General features: G+C 41.9%; 1 protein-coding gene across 1 annotated transcript in view; it reads right to left on the bottom strand.

Moving 5' to 3' along the window:
* Positions 1-4,045: 4,045 nt before the first annotated feature.
* The window catches only part of musk (muscle, skeletal, receptor tyrosine kinase), a gene marked incomplete at both ends in the record, with an annotated part of 29,022 nt that continues 18,206 nt past the window's right edge, over positions 4,046-14,861 (bottom strand). The window contains 5 exons of the mRNA XM_080046633.1: positions 4,046-4,764; positions 8,942-9,090; positions 11,645-11,836; positions 12,331-12,517; positions 12,963-13,137. Coding sequence (XP_079902759.1) covers positions 4,046-4,764; positions 8,942-9,090; positions 11,645-11,836; positions 12,331-12,517; positions 12,963-13,137 — 1,422 coding nt within the window. The remainder of the gene's footprint in view (positions 4,765-8,941; positions 9,091-11,644; positions 11,837-12,330; positions 12,518-12,962; positions 13,138-14,861) is intronic.

Here is a 14,861-nt window from a genome sequence, read left to right as displayed (position 1 = left end):
TTGGCTTGCTTGATACAGTTGCCAGAGAACATTGGTTGAAATTGATACATGTCAGCGGTCTATGGCTGCAGCAGGCATCTCTATGCAGTGAAGAAGCTCTGATAAACTCTGGTACAATGCCTAGTGTGAATACTGGACTTATATTTGACTACAAATGCATTTCAAGTTGCTCCATGTGTACTTCATGTGCAAATAAATAAGTAAATGTGTGTGTACTTTATAAGGTAATTATTTGGCATACGTCCCAAATGGGAACTGTTATAAATGTGTAAGTATGTTAAGTTCATGTGTGTGGTCAAAAAAACATCTTCATTGCAAAATCCATTTTGTCACAGTCACAGGTTGTCATTCATATTTGTTGATTGGTTTGGCAATTTGGTCAAACATGAGATGAGGCTGCCAGAGTACAGATACCAGAAGCGAGAGTGCAAGAGCAGCGAGGAGAGTGGCAATTAGGCTACTTATTACATCTCCATATAATGAACAGTATGGTGCACACTGGTTTCCCTTTACTGCTAAAAAAAAAGACCCGGGTAAGCAACTTGTTTCTGAAGACGGACATGTTGGAAGTAATCACTTTGCATTGCAGAATGTGCACTTTGACATAAGGCAGACTCTACATGTATTTCTGTACCATACAAGGGAGGTATTTGTGTACGTTGAATGCTGCTGTACGAGTGATTGGGGCCACTAAGTGTCGTGTGTGACATGAATTAAGCAGCAGCAGCCAAATGTTTTCATAGGGAGGAATGCTTGTCTGCAATGTGTGTGTGTGTGTGTGTGTGTGTGTGTGTGTGTATGTATGTGTGTGTGTGCTTGTCTGTGTGTGTAAGTGCTTGTGTGTGTGTGTGTGTGTGTGTGTGTGTGTGTGTGTGTGTGTGTGTGTGTGTGTGTGTGTGTGTTTGTGTAAAGTGCAAGCTGTCCCATGTTTATTGTTCCACAGATTTGGAGTGCTAGCCTCTGGTTGACTGATATACGTCTCCGTACTTCCTGTTTCTCCCTGAACGGGCCAATCAGAGCCGGCGCAGCCACAGAGGAAGTACCTCGGTGCTGTCGCTGAGTGAGAGGGGGATGTCACATCTCCGTCACAACGTCAATACGAGACACTTTCCAGTGGTTCCCAGCATTGGTTCGCCGACTGACATATATGTGTCCTCGAAAGCTGATGATTTGAATGGACAGGATCAGCGTTCCCTGTTGCCAACAGAAGTTAGGATAACACAGGGAAAAGTCAGCAAGCCATTAAATAAAGCTTGAGCTGCTAACGTGACCGAGACATCCAAGAAACACAGCACACGATTTAGAACATTTCAACACACGATACACGTCCAAGCTTCCTTCTGAAACAGTATCGCCTTTCGGTGCCTGCGAAAGACGTATCCAAAACCGAAAGGACGTTATCTTGACAAAACAGGATGTGATTTTTCACGGAAGAATATAAATCTCTGGTTCTTCAAAAACACTGATAGCTGCACTCGCAAGTTGGCAAGAAGGTTGGAGAGTGCCTTTAAAATAACCTTTCGTTTTTTGGAGAAGGGACAATAGGCTTATTCACCCTGAACAAGTGTTAGTTCTCACTATCTATCTGCAGCTGGCTTTGCGGGACATTTCTACTGAAATATTTCTAAGACTGAGCAAATGGAAAGGAACTGCAGATAAGAAAAGGAAATGGTGGTGATGGAGAGGAGAGGAGAGTGGGGAAAGAAAGGGACAGAGGAAGGAGAGGAGGCCATGAGAAAGTAGAGGGTGAATTGAGGGAAGACTGAAACACAAAACCAAGGTGATTGTAGGGGACATGAAGGGAGGACAGCTGCTTAAACATCTTCTGTCTTTAGAAGTATCTGACAGAACAGATATGCTTCTAGTTAATTCAGCTGTCTGCACATAGGCTAAAGGCAATAACGTCACTCATGCTTTACGCTGCAAGTGTAGTTTTCTCAGTTTTCCGCCCTTAACTTCAGTGGTTTGTTCGAGGGCTCTGTCACACCACCACAATTCATATGTTGCTCATGGAGGCAAATACATTACTCTTGTGTAGTGTTTAAAATGCAATGTTAATTCTCACTGTTGACCCATTGCAAACAATGTAAATGTTGCTCTGTAATCTGTAAGGCCACTGAGTTTGACTGTCCCAGATCCCATGTTATGCGACTTCCTACAATAAATGATAAAGGCTGCAAAGTACACCCAATAGGATGGAATAGTAATTCTCAAAACAGGTGATGGAAGCTACGGCTGTATGTCTTTTAAGTCTGGGTTTTGATAGTGCTGTATCTGTTCCCAGATGGCAAGGGGACAATCATATTACTTGAACCAAACCAGATTTTGTAGAATCGTTCAGCCATAAATTGTAGAATTGAAAAGAAGTCGCATGGATATTTTACCTGTTGGGTTGAGAGAAACATATTTTCGATTCCTCTGGCACATCCTGCAGATATTGACAATACAATTGACCTGACTTGACTTCTTCAGCTCCAGAATAGGTGAAAATTCATGGCAGAATGGCCAATCAGGAGCATTGATGTACCTCCCTACCACTACTAAAAAGGAAAGGCAAATAAACCACTTTTCTTTTTCCTAAATATCCACTTCTTGTCATTGTTGTAAACAATCAGTATAAGCACTGTGAGATAATTTTAATTACATCTTATATTTGTATGTGTCTATATCCAGCTGTTAAGTTTTACAGAGGTGTGTGAGTCTGGTCATATGATTCTAAATTAAAAAGTCCATTGTCAGCGTGGGGGATGCATACACAACTGCGTGCAAAGAAATACGATTTGGTATAGTCCAGATTTTAAATACAAATGTTTGTGTTTATTATTTTTATTATTTGCAAGCGATACAAAGACACATAATACTTCAGAGGGAAGTCAGTGAGGCAAATCCTGCATTGTTATGTTACGTACGAAATAACCAAAAGAGTGACATCACACCACATTTGAAAATAAATAAAACATCTGAAAGGCTTTCCTTGTTGCTGACAAGACAACACTTTTCTCACATCTGATATTAATCTCTTAATTAAATACATTTACAAAACAAACTAATAAAATAAAGAAAACTGCTTCGAGCAATCCATATTACAAAGACGACTGATGACACAAAATGTGTTGGTAAAACTGTAGGAACATTGTTTACATAGTTATAATTCAGTTTAACTATTTTTACGAGATTTTTTTGTAAGGGTGAGTTTCTATCTTTATGAGAACCAATTAATAGAATAGGCTATTTTTGAACATGGAGGACATTCGTCACTTTGTAGAGACTCTATTTCAAGGCAAGGAAATGGACATTAGTTAATGAGTTTTCTAAGTGATTATCAAGCAAATGCATGTCTGTGCTTCAGTGAGAGAGACTTATGGCCGATGATGACGCCAGTTGGAAGATCCATTGAGAAACTCTTTAACCCACACTGTGCATGTTATTTACTCGTGTCAAATGCCTCAAACACTGTCAAAAAAGGAAAATATATACCATACAAAAGGTCAACAACATGATGAAAAAGACATAAAACTAGAATGCCCCAAAATGGAATAGCAACTTGTCTATATAAAACAATCAACAACAATGGTTTTAAAGTGATTGTGTGCCACTGTGGAATTAGAGGTGACAAATAAAGTTTTTGTTTTAAAATGCAGTTACTATGGAGCGTTTAACTACCATGCCCTCATTCTCCTTCTTTACAGAATGGAGGCATTGTTTGCAACTTCAAGTATTCAAAGATTACTGCTCCAGGGTCGATGATGTAATCTATTCATATACTGTATGCATTTAACATTGTTCATAAGTATAGATGACCTGTATGAATTATGCGCTGAATGGTCAGGAGTGACGGTTTATATGAGTCTAGTTTGAAAACAGTAAATACAATTCCTGAACTGAAGAAATAAGCAATTTGCACTGGTGGCTTTATTGTGAAATATTGGGCTTAGAAATTGGGTGGGCTTTTCGATTAATGCCCGGACTAAATATCAGGGTTTCATTTCAAATCACAACATAAGCCAGTGTTTTTCTCTTTTTTGTGGAAAAGTTCCCATGCAGGTTAGCAGTCAGGCTCAGTGTCAGCAGCAGCAGCAGCAGCAGCATTTAAGCTCAGTGTGTGTTGATGCATCCGCTCCAGTATCCGGTGGATGCTGTTGAAGCTGGGCCTATCTGTGGACTGCGTGCTCCAGCAGAGCCTCATCAGATTGTACAGCTCCAGTGGACAGTTCTCAGGGCAAGAGAGGATGTGACCGTCCCTCACGTAGTAGATGACCTCCTCGTGACCCATGCCGTAGTAAGGCTGCATGCCGTTGGCGAAGATCTCCCACAGCACCACTCCGTAGGCCCACACGTCCGATTCGGTGGTGTAGCGGTTGTAGAAGATAGACTCTGGTGGCATCCAGCGAATTGGGATGGCGTCGTTCTCGTTGGCTTTGTAGTAATCGGCCGAGTAGATGTTTCTGGAGAGGCCGAAGTCCGCTATCTTCACCACCATCTCCTCCCCGACCAGGCAGTTGCGCGTGGCCAGGTCTCGGTGGACGAACTTGCGCTCGGACAGGTAGGCCATCCCCGCCGAGATCTGCTTGGAGATGGACAGCTGCTCGATACAGGAGAGAAGCCCCGCCTCCAGCTCCGAGGAGAAGCTGCGTCCCGATAGGCTGGCCCGGCTGAGGGTGCGCACCGATTGGGTGGGGGATCGGCGACGCAGGAACTCGTTGAGGTCCCCGTGGGCCATGTACTCGAACATCAGACACATGGGTTTACCCACTGCACACACGCCTATGGGGGGAAAGAGAGTACAGAGGTTAATTTGATTTCATGATCTGCAACGCACAGTATGTTGATGCTTTTGCCACCGTAGAGGTTTGAGAGAAGAAAAGCACGATTCCTTGACCGCCTCAAACAACATCAGTGAAGTCATAAAGCCGCGCCCGAATCAAGCCTAATTGATTATTTGAAAGTATCATAGAAGGAGTTCATTCACTGTAAAACAAAAAAGGTAAATAAATATTGAGTCCAGACATAAACACAGACGAAACCATCTGTGACGTGGTCATGCTCATAAATAGACTCTCACGCATAGTGGATGTACAGTCTTCCATTAGCCCTGTGATGTCAACATAAAGTGTTTTTTTTCTAAATTAACCGTGTGTGTGCTTCTGAGCCGGCCTGTGCTGTGTGTGGGGGGGGGGAAGCGGGCGATAAAAAGAGAATTTCTAAAACTGGGAGTGGTATGATTAGGGCTGCACTTCTGGTGAACCTCAGGGCTGATTGAGAGAACTCCATTTTTAGTTTCTGGAAACTTGATGAAATGTGTTTAGTTGGCAGCAAGGGCTTCTAAAACTGAACTCTTGAGAAATCTTGGTGTGGACAGAAAGTGTTTTGATGTTTAATTTAAAGGAATATGTTTTCTATTAATTCATTTCTAAATGATTTATCATAAAACATTTATAACAAACAACCTTTCGCATGCTTAACTAAAATTCTCACTACTACACAATAACTTCATTTGACATTACCAACGGGATGTTTGCATGATCAAAAACCTATTTACTATCACTGAAGTACTTGGGTGAAGAAGAACATTTGTTGAGAATATTCTAGCATGGACAGAGGTTTGCCCTGACCTGATTCATTCTACTTTATGTACTACTTATTTACTTAAAATCTATTAAAGAGTGGCTGTCTGCATGTTTATCTATGCATTCCTGCCAAGGCTTTTTTTTCAGTGTGCGCTGCTATGGGGCATTAGAGAACACACTGTTGAGACTGTACAGAGCCCCTGGCAGCCCTGCAGAAGTTGTAGATGTGCCATTCATGCATCCTGGCATTCACACACTGATGCCCCATTTTTCAGTACGCTGTGGCTCTGTGGAAAAAAAAAATATCGTAGCAAGTAACCAGGTTTGCCAACAAGAAGGAAAAATCCCCACTGGATTCAGACAGTGGTTTCAGTTTCTCTTTCTATAGCCAAGTTTGAGTTTGAGGCCTTGCAGATCTGCTTCTGTGTTCTTTCCAGTTCAGCCCTTGATTTGTGCACTTCATGTGGTAAGTGCGCTGAAATGCAAATGAGTCATATTGGACACAGTCGTAATTGTGATTAAGTGCACTTCACTGCTTCTGTTTCTGTGTGCAACACGTATTGGTATACCTCACTGACCCGCCAGTAACCCAGTCATTTCAAACTCCTTCAAATTGTTTTCAAACCTACAGATAACAAAGCAACATTGTGGAATAAGGTGTTTTTTACCAGCATTAAAGGTCAGCTATTATGCATAATGCACTTTTTCAGTTTTTTTTAAACATTAATATGAGTCCTCGTGTGACTAGAGAAAAAAAACCCTCTCTCTCGTTTCCTCAACCTCTTTTCTGAACACCAAAAACAGTCTGATTTCTCTCCTCTTATGACGCCATAAGGGGAGAAGCCCCCCCTCCAATTCACAACCTTACTTAGCACAACCTCCATCTGTTAAGGTCACCCCCAGATACCCCTGAATCAAATAGATAGATTCAATTTGGCAGTTCAGTTCAGTTCAGTTCAGTTCAGTTCAGTTCAGTTCACTGGCACTGCAGGAGTAAAACAAGAATCAACAAACTTGAAAATGTCCATCCACGTTCCAGAGGATCTGTTTTTTTAACTGTAATATGTTGCTGTCCAACTGTGATGTCAAAGGCAGCACAAGAATTGCAACAACATGGAACCTTTGGCGAGAGGAGGTCATGCTCAGTTAGTTTATGTCTCGTGGGTCACACAGTCGGACGCCTCCCTCCTGTGTGTGTGTGTGTGTGTGTGTGTGTGTGTGTGTGTGTGTGTGTGTGTGTGTGTGTGTGTGTGTGTGTGTGCGTGCGTGTGGGGGTGGATCAACAGTAGCCGCCTCAGCTGAAGGTCGGTAGCTGGGTCAAAATGTTTCACTCCATCGTTTAAATACAGAACACAGAGGCCCCATCTTGCACACACGCACATGCCATAGGATAATAACATGTGGCCTCTCTAACTATGACACATGCATGTCATGAATGATGCTTTCTTTCTTTTTTTACACATGATTTGCGGTGTATTAATAGACCAGAGGTTAATGATGGGTTAATTGAGTTAAAACTCTGGTTTCATGTGCATCAGACACACACACATTCAGTGTCAGTGTGTCATGCAAAATGAGTGTCACTCTGAACAGAGAGAGAGTATATGTTACTGTATTTAACACGTCTGAAAAATCTCTCTTATTTTTCAGTGGCAAATGTTGATTTAAAAAAAATATTTCACAACCACTGGAGCCATAAAATGGACCAAAGCAAACAAACTTCTCTCAGGGGCAGCCAATGACCAAAGGCTGTTTACTCACAGACAAGACAGTATATTGTATCTCTAAATGTCTTCCTGGAAGTATATTTGGATGTGTTTGTATTTGATTAGATAATGCTGTATTAGAGTAGATACACTTTGATAGAGGCTCATTGTTTAACTCAGGCCAACAAAGACACATTAGTTGTCAAGCAGCAATTGTTTCCCGGCAAACAGTCAGTGATTTAATAGCGCTGAAAAGATCTGAGGAAAAAGAGTTTGTTTAGCAAAATTAGGGGGCCTGAATCGCAAAAGAACACTTAAGGACGAAGTGTACTAAGTGGGCTGATTAGTCCACTTTCTTACAAACACTGTGTTCTTGTATGAAGCACTGAGATAATAAAGCAACTAAGTGAACATCATTTTGACTTTGAAGGTTATTTATACATGCACTGGGGCTTAACATATGTGGGTAAAAAAAATATCAGCGTCAACTGATATTCAGATTTCAGGCGAGATCAAACTACCCAGATACCAAAAAAAAAAAAATCTGAAACAGAACCATACCATCTCTAGTCCCGACTTTTAAAGTGCTGAGAAAAAGAACTGCCAAAAGCATGGTGGCAATTTGGATTTTTTTGGCTTTTGGTTAACAGGGAGTCAGAGGCAGCTAAGACAAGGTAAGGGTCTGCTTTCTTATGAGGTAACTTTATTTGACTTTGAACATATTATTTGATGTAGTGTACTGGATATGTTTTTCATTACCTAATCCCTTGGCTGCTGTTTTGATTGAACAATAGGTGCACCATCACCTTGTGGCCCTGATTTGGTGCTAAAATGGAAGCAACTCATCACACGATTACTGATGGATGCAATTATCCAATATGAGGTTTGAACATCTTAACTGAATATGCATTATTCATTGCTAGCATTTTGGCCCTAATGAAACTGTGAGCCAAAAAAACATGTGGGCTTTGATTCCGAAAAATAGCTCTTTGTGTTAAGAAGGTCCACCAAAAAGCATTTTAATTGGCTTACCTTCGCCAACACCATACATCCATATGGTTTGCACAAAGGAATATGTGAGGGGGAACCAAATAAAGATTTGATTGTGGAATTTTTGCTACCTTCACAAACCCATATTGTATGCATTTTAAGTGACGTCAGTGGAGAAAGTGACCTCTTTCTTGCAATTCGAGGTGTACAGATTGATCTTTTTAGCCTTTATCTATACGCACCCCATTCATCTGTTCAGTACAAGGATCTGTTAACATGGTGGTTGCTTATGCCCAAAAAAGGAAAAAATAAAAAGTATCTTGTTCATGGTAAAAGCCTGTTCTATTATTGTGTGTTTAAGAGCAACAGACTCGTCATGTCGACCACACTATCTCTTTTTTCCTGTCTTGTTCCTCCTTTTATTTGTCTTTCAAATTCTTTGTCTTGTTTTTTTTGTTTTTTTGTTTTTGCACTTTCCTTATCTCTCACGGACAAAAAAACGATCCATCAGATGGACAAATCTAAAATCCAGCTGCGAGCGCTGCCCCCCGGGAAATCCGGTTACGGCTTTCTCACACACACACACACACACACACACACACACACACACACACACACACACACACACACACACACACACACACACACACACACTCCCGAACATACAGATGCACTGACCTAGTAGTCGTACGATGTTTGGATGGTCGAATTCAGCCATTAATGCTGCCTCTCTCTGGAAGTCATTCTGCATGTCAGCTGAGGCTTCCTCCTTCAGCATCTTCACAGCCACCATGGTGAAAGTCTCCATTGGCAGCAGGCCCGGTGCTCTGCAACAAACATACATATAAGTAATATTCATAAAGTTAGGGACGGTAAGTGAAGAGATTGCTTCTTTAGTAGCCTCCTGCATGTGCACACACAAATTTATGAAAGCATAATATTATGAATTTTAGTGCAGTGCAACGACTGTATATTAGTTCAGTCTACTGTAAATGTCAGTCACTTGAAGAAAGATTGCATTCAATAAACATACACACGTCCTGTCCAGTGTAGGTTCACTTGAGGGGCAAAGTAAAGTCAACAAATTGTTTGTCGGTGTAGAATTATAAATAGCCTGTGAAGACAAAACTTCTCATACACACACACACACACACACACACACACACTGGGAAACTACAGATTGAAGCCCATCTGTCAGGGAAGAAGATATTTACTCCGCTGATCTAATTAGATCCCAGGGAATGAGTGTGTGTGTGTGTGTGCACGTGCATGTATGTATATAAAAGGGCCATAATTGGTTTTGCATAAATGGTTCAATAACGTTTTTCATTGAGGGTTGTGCTACAACCATGCCTTCACATGTTTAGTTATACACATGTAAGTGTACAACAGTGTGTGTTTGTGTCGGTGGGTAGGTGTGTGTGTGTGTGTGTGTGTGTGTGTGTGTGTGTGCGTATGTTCTCAGGGGTGTCAATATACTGCACCACTCTAGTTTTCATTAAAAGGATTAACAGCTGGCCTGAAGGACATCTCCCAGATCATGCAGGTGCTACCGTGAAAGTGCTGTCGTCTATTACATTACAGTGCTGACTGGAACTATATTATGTGTTCTGCAACGTCACGGGCAGAAGGTCAGAATCCTATTGCATGATGGACAATCAACAATAACGTGTGCCTTCAGTTGCTGTGTTGCAATTTAGCAGCTTTAGGTTTTGTTTGTTTGTGTCATTTTGTGTCATTTTCAGGGTCATCACATGGGGGGGATAAATCATGCTGACTATGCAAGGGTATTTCTTCACTTTAGCTCCCCTGAACTCTTGTACCAAACATTTCAGTTGGATGCAATGGTCAGTCAGTAATTAATGTTTTTTTTTTCAGAAGCTGTGAAATCCTGTGTCTGGTTAGATTTTGTGTCACCCCAGACTATTAGATTTGGAAATACATTTTTGCTAAATATTGGTCAATAGTCAAAACATTTGTTTGTTTTGTTTCTACATTTAAAACATGTCCCAACTATACAGCAGCTGTTTGGAAACCATTGACCATTGGACCTGGTGGGAATTCCCACTATTGCATCCATCATTAATTGCATCCAGGATGTACAATGCTGGTGGGTACAACACTAAACAAAAAAAAAAACCTTCTGCTAAGTGAAAAGAAAAACAGAAGTGATTGTTTTAATATCTCAGAGTACAGTTGTTCCACTTAGGCTCATTGACATTCACAATGCAAATGCCAACGACAGGAATCTAGGGGTCATCTTTGACTCCGATTTGAAATTCAAACAGACAGAAGGTTGCTTCTTTTCAAGTTTAGGAAAATTGCTATGCTGAAATCAATCCTCTGGCTCAATGACATGAAGACTGTCACCACCGCATTAATTTGGTCAAGGCCAGATTACTGCAACACATTGTACCTGGGTGTTAGCCAGTCCTTTCTGTCACGCGTACAGCTGCTGCAGAAGCCTGGAGCAACACATATAAGCAGACGACTGGCGGCATTACTCCGGTACTGGCCTCATTGCATTGGCTACCCTCCGAGTATAGGATTTGTTCTTTTATTTGTTTTTGTACCCATACATGGGCTGGTAACTGCTTACATAACTGAACTGCTGTGCCCCTATACTCCAACTCTTGGCCACTGAGATCATTTGAACATTTACTTTTTACTCTTCAACCAACAAGGCTAGTGTGGGTAAGGGAGATAGTACTTTTTCTGGTAGCAGCTCAAAATGTGTCACTTTCAAGAAAACACTCAAGACACACATGCTTCATATAGCCTGTGATTTCGTATAGTGGTTTGTACAGCCCGTTGGTTGAGTCTGGTTGTTTTTAAATATGCTGTATACATTTAATTTTATTCACACACCACTGATGATACAATTGCCATTTGACAGTGTTTTTTATGATTTCTTTTTAACAGATATCATGTTAGAAATGCAACTACTGTATGAACCGGGCCTGGTATTTAGTCAGATCATAGGGATTAGTTTGATACATTGGTGCCTTGCTGTGAACAGGGTCAGTGTTGGAGGGGAAAGTGACACCTGTATCAGCTCTCCTTGTCACTTTGCGAATGACGCAGCAGCAGGTTGTTTCTCAGAGCGACCACTCTGGCCTTCCTTTTAGCCTTTCTATCCCCTCTCTCTCTCTATCTCGCCAAATCCTGTCTGAATCCTATCTCTTCCTGTGCAAAACTGATTATAGCGGCGATGACAGGGGCGATATTAAACATTAGTCTGAGTCATGCAATACTGCAAACCAAAATTCCTTCCAACACTGTTCCTCCTTATCTCCTCTTATTTCCCTACTGGACAGATCTAGACGTATATAAATATAATTTCCCCCCTTTCATTTGGGCTTAATCATCTCCCCTTCTCACCTGGCTTGGAAAACCCGTCCAAAGGCTCCCTCTCCAATATCTCTGACATATTGGATGTTATTTCGGGGATACTCGAGGGCCAGCAGCTTGGAGTTGAGCAGCAGGGGGACCCGCTGGTACATGGGGTTGGGATGGAGTCGATCTAGCAGGAGCTCCGATGGTAGAGCGCTCATAGTGGGATTCTCCATGGCTCTGCAGAGGGAGACGAATAGGGAGAGAGGCAGGGGAAGATTGACACTAGCATTAGAGATGCAACCATCCATTCTTTTTCAGTCAGATCCGATTGATATATCTGGGTTTTGGATATCGGCCGTTACGATACTGTCTGATATCACAATCATCATACATTTCTTTGTTAGTGGTGATGTTAAGTGTAAGGTTAGGAAGGCTTAAGAAACACAGCAATTCTAAAAGAGCAACAAATATACACTAATGCATATAGGTTTATTTGCGTTGAACTGTTTGAATGCAGAAGAACATCAGAACTCAACTTTTGAATTGCTAAATTCTAATATCAAAGTGTGTTATATTACATAGCTATGGTCTTAACATATTATTTATTTTTTAAATCTGAGTTGTCAGTCCGATTTCCGATACATAAATTGCAAACATATCTCGTCCCCATCCCTAACTAGCATAGATCATTGTAAAACTGTTTGTGCCACCTTCTTTGGCCTGTGTCTCACCTCTTGCGGTTTCTCCACTGCTTCCTTTGTCTGCGGCAGGCGAGGATGGCGATGGTGAGGAGGACTGTGGCCGCCAGTGAAGCCAGGATGATGATGATGACGGACATGGAGTAAGCCGGCGACGAGGCTGTGCTCGTGGGTGGGAGGCTAGAAGTCTTCCGTGGGCCTGGCAACTCTGGCTGCATCACTGACAGACACAGGGGTCGAAAAAGTGTTTAAACCAAATCTTGGTGCTTTATGGTGAATGTGTTACTGACTGTGAAGCTTGAAAACCTTGTCCTTATCTATGATTTGTATAATTCTCAAATATCCTACAAGTACTGTCTCACTACGACCAATTTATGTGTCACATTTTTCCTCTTCATTAGATTTATTTGCAGGCTACACTGTGTCCTGGTGCTATGATGTCACAATAGTAACGTCGCTGTTACTGACCATTGCCATTTAAAGGCTCTGGCCGCGGCTATCGCAATCTGGCATATACCTGGCCTACCAAGGACCCTCGGCAGTGTAGACACACGCCAGATCTTGGATAACTGTTCCAGACCAAACCAAACCATACCAAACCCAAATGTGTTGGGTTTCAGGTGAAACTTGAAACGATTGCACATAAGAAAAGCAGGGGGCAGTACCTGATTCCACGGCTTTCTCCCCACACTGTGGCACAGCGCAGTACTCCCAGCGTATGTTGTGGTTTGAGGTGTAACACCAGGGCTTGTCGCTGATCCCTCCCGGGTTCCTGCAGTAGTTGTCGGAGTTCCTCAACTCTGGAATCACATCCACAGACAGGCGGTGCTGGTGGGGAACCTAGGAGACAAGGCAGAACGGTACTAATGAACAAGGACAAGAGTTTGGTTAAGCTTTTTCAAGAAAGCTATGAAGGATTGTTTAAATGTAATGGGCCGTGTAGAACCGGCGACTATGTAACAGGAACAAGGTATGTAAAGTGCTCCTAACAGCTCTGGCATTTTGTTAAGGAACAGGAGCTGTTTCTTCACATATACGCACTTCCTAAAATGCTAACGAAAGTCATGAATCCAGCTTGTGCTTCCAGAATTTTTGGAGCAAAACTCAATCTGGTGTTTTCTGTTGCTGACCCTATGCTCTGAAGAGAGGTTCAGAAAAACTGACTTGTCTTAAGGGATCACTAAAGTCTGATAATAACATTACTTCCTGTGTTGTTTTCTTGGAAATGTTTAAGACCTCTTGCAGGCAGATTTGGGTGGAGTGGACTTTTCCCAGAAAGATCTGACAAAGCAAACCTAAGATGGCCTTTCACATAATACATTACATTTTTATGGCTGTATGTTTGGGGTCCATGGTAAGGTTACAGTTTAAGAGCTGCGGAGGGTGTAACATGTACTATAGCGGGGAACATTAGGGGTTGCATGGTTGTTTCTGCAATCTACAGTGCCAACTCAAACACTGAACATCTGGCGTCTCAGTGTGTCTTGAGCCTTAGTCATCAAAAGAGCAGTGGTCCAACCTATCCCTAATAGATGTGAACTTATGAGCTGAGGAGGCCGAACTCAACACATGTGCTTCTGCAGCCGAATGTGTGAAGCGAGCCGCTCACAGGGTTGATTTCCCACTGGTGCCAGGCAGTGAAGTCCTCAGAGCTGAACATGGGTATTTGGTCATTGCCTTTCCAATATAATCCATACGAGCATTTCCTGATCTGACTCACCAATCTCATTACTGAAGACGTTGTGTGGCCCAACAACGTTGTGCTACTTAACCTGATAACAACATGTACACCCTTTGCTTATGAGGGACGACAGTCATTATATACACAACAAAGATTGTGGTAGGTGATTAAGCAAATTACCAATTGTGTTTTTACCTTGAGAACAGTTTCATTAAAACTGCACAGGACTTCTTAATTACTGTAACAGTGAGTGGTATAGTCATCAAAATATATCATAAATACGGATGAAACAGTGATTCAAGTGGCTTGCGAATATAGAACTTGAGTAAACAAGCATTTCACATCCAATTCTGAGAATGAATTGGTGGAAGCGTTGTTTATTACATTTCATGGACTTATTATGACATGCAGCAGTTGTCTTCCATGAGTCATAAGACATGCCATATGAATGACTTCTGTGTTTTACTGGTATGTTCTACGGCCAATTCATTTGTGTAGTGTTTCTTAACAGTCTCTGTGGGAGCGATACATGTGTGCGTAACATTAATGTGATTTTGCTGTGCAGGATCACCTATGACACGTGGAACGTTATAGTTCTGTGCTCTTTTCCTACAGGACTCGTACATAAGGAATATTTTATATCCACTATAAACAAGGTTTGCTCAAGAACATCTGCGCTGCGTATAGAGGGTAAATGATGAGTTTGGAGCGAGGCCGTGGCGGAAGGATCTTGTGTGGTGGATTTTGGAAAAACGACACCGACTGTGCAAAATATCAGGAGCAGCTGCTCATTTTGTGACTCTCCTGGATAAGAAAGGCAGGTTAAAGTCACGCTATAGTTTCAGCTGTAAATCCACCATTAGTTGTGTTATGCACAGCATCA

This window comes from Ammodytes marinus, assembly GCF_949987685.1.
Source record: "Ammodytes marinus genome assembly, chromosome: 18".
NCBI classification, from domain to species: Eukaryota; Metazoa; Chordata; class Actinopteri; order Uranoscopiformes; family Ammodytidae; genus Ammodytes; species Ammodytes marinus.
This window is presented reverse-complemented; position numbering and strand designations above follow the sequence as displayed.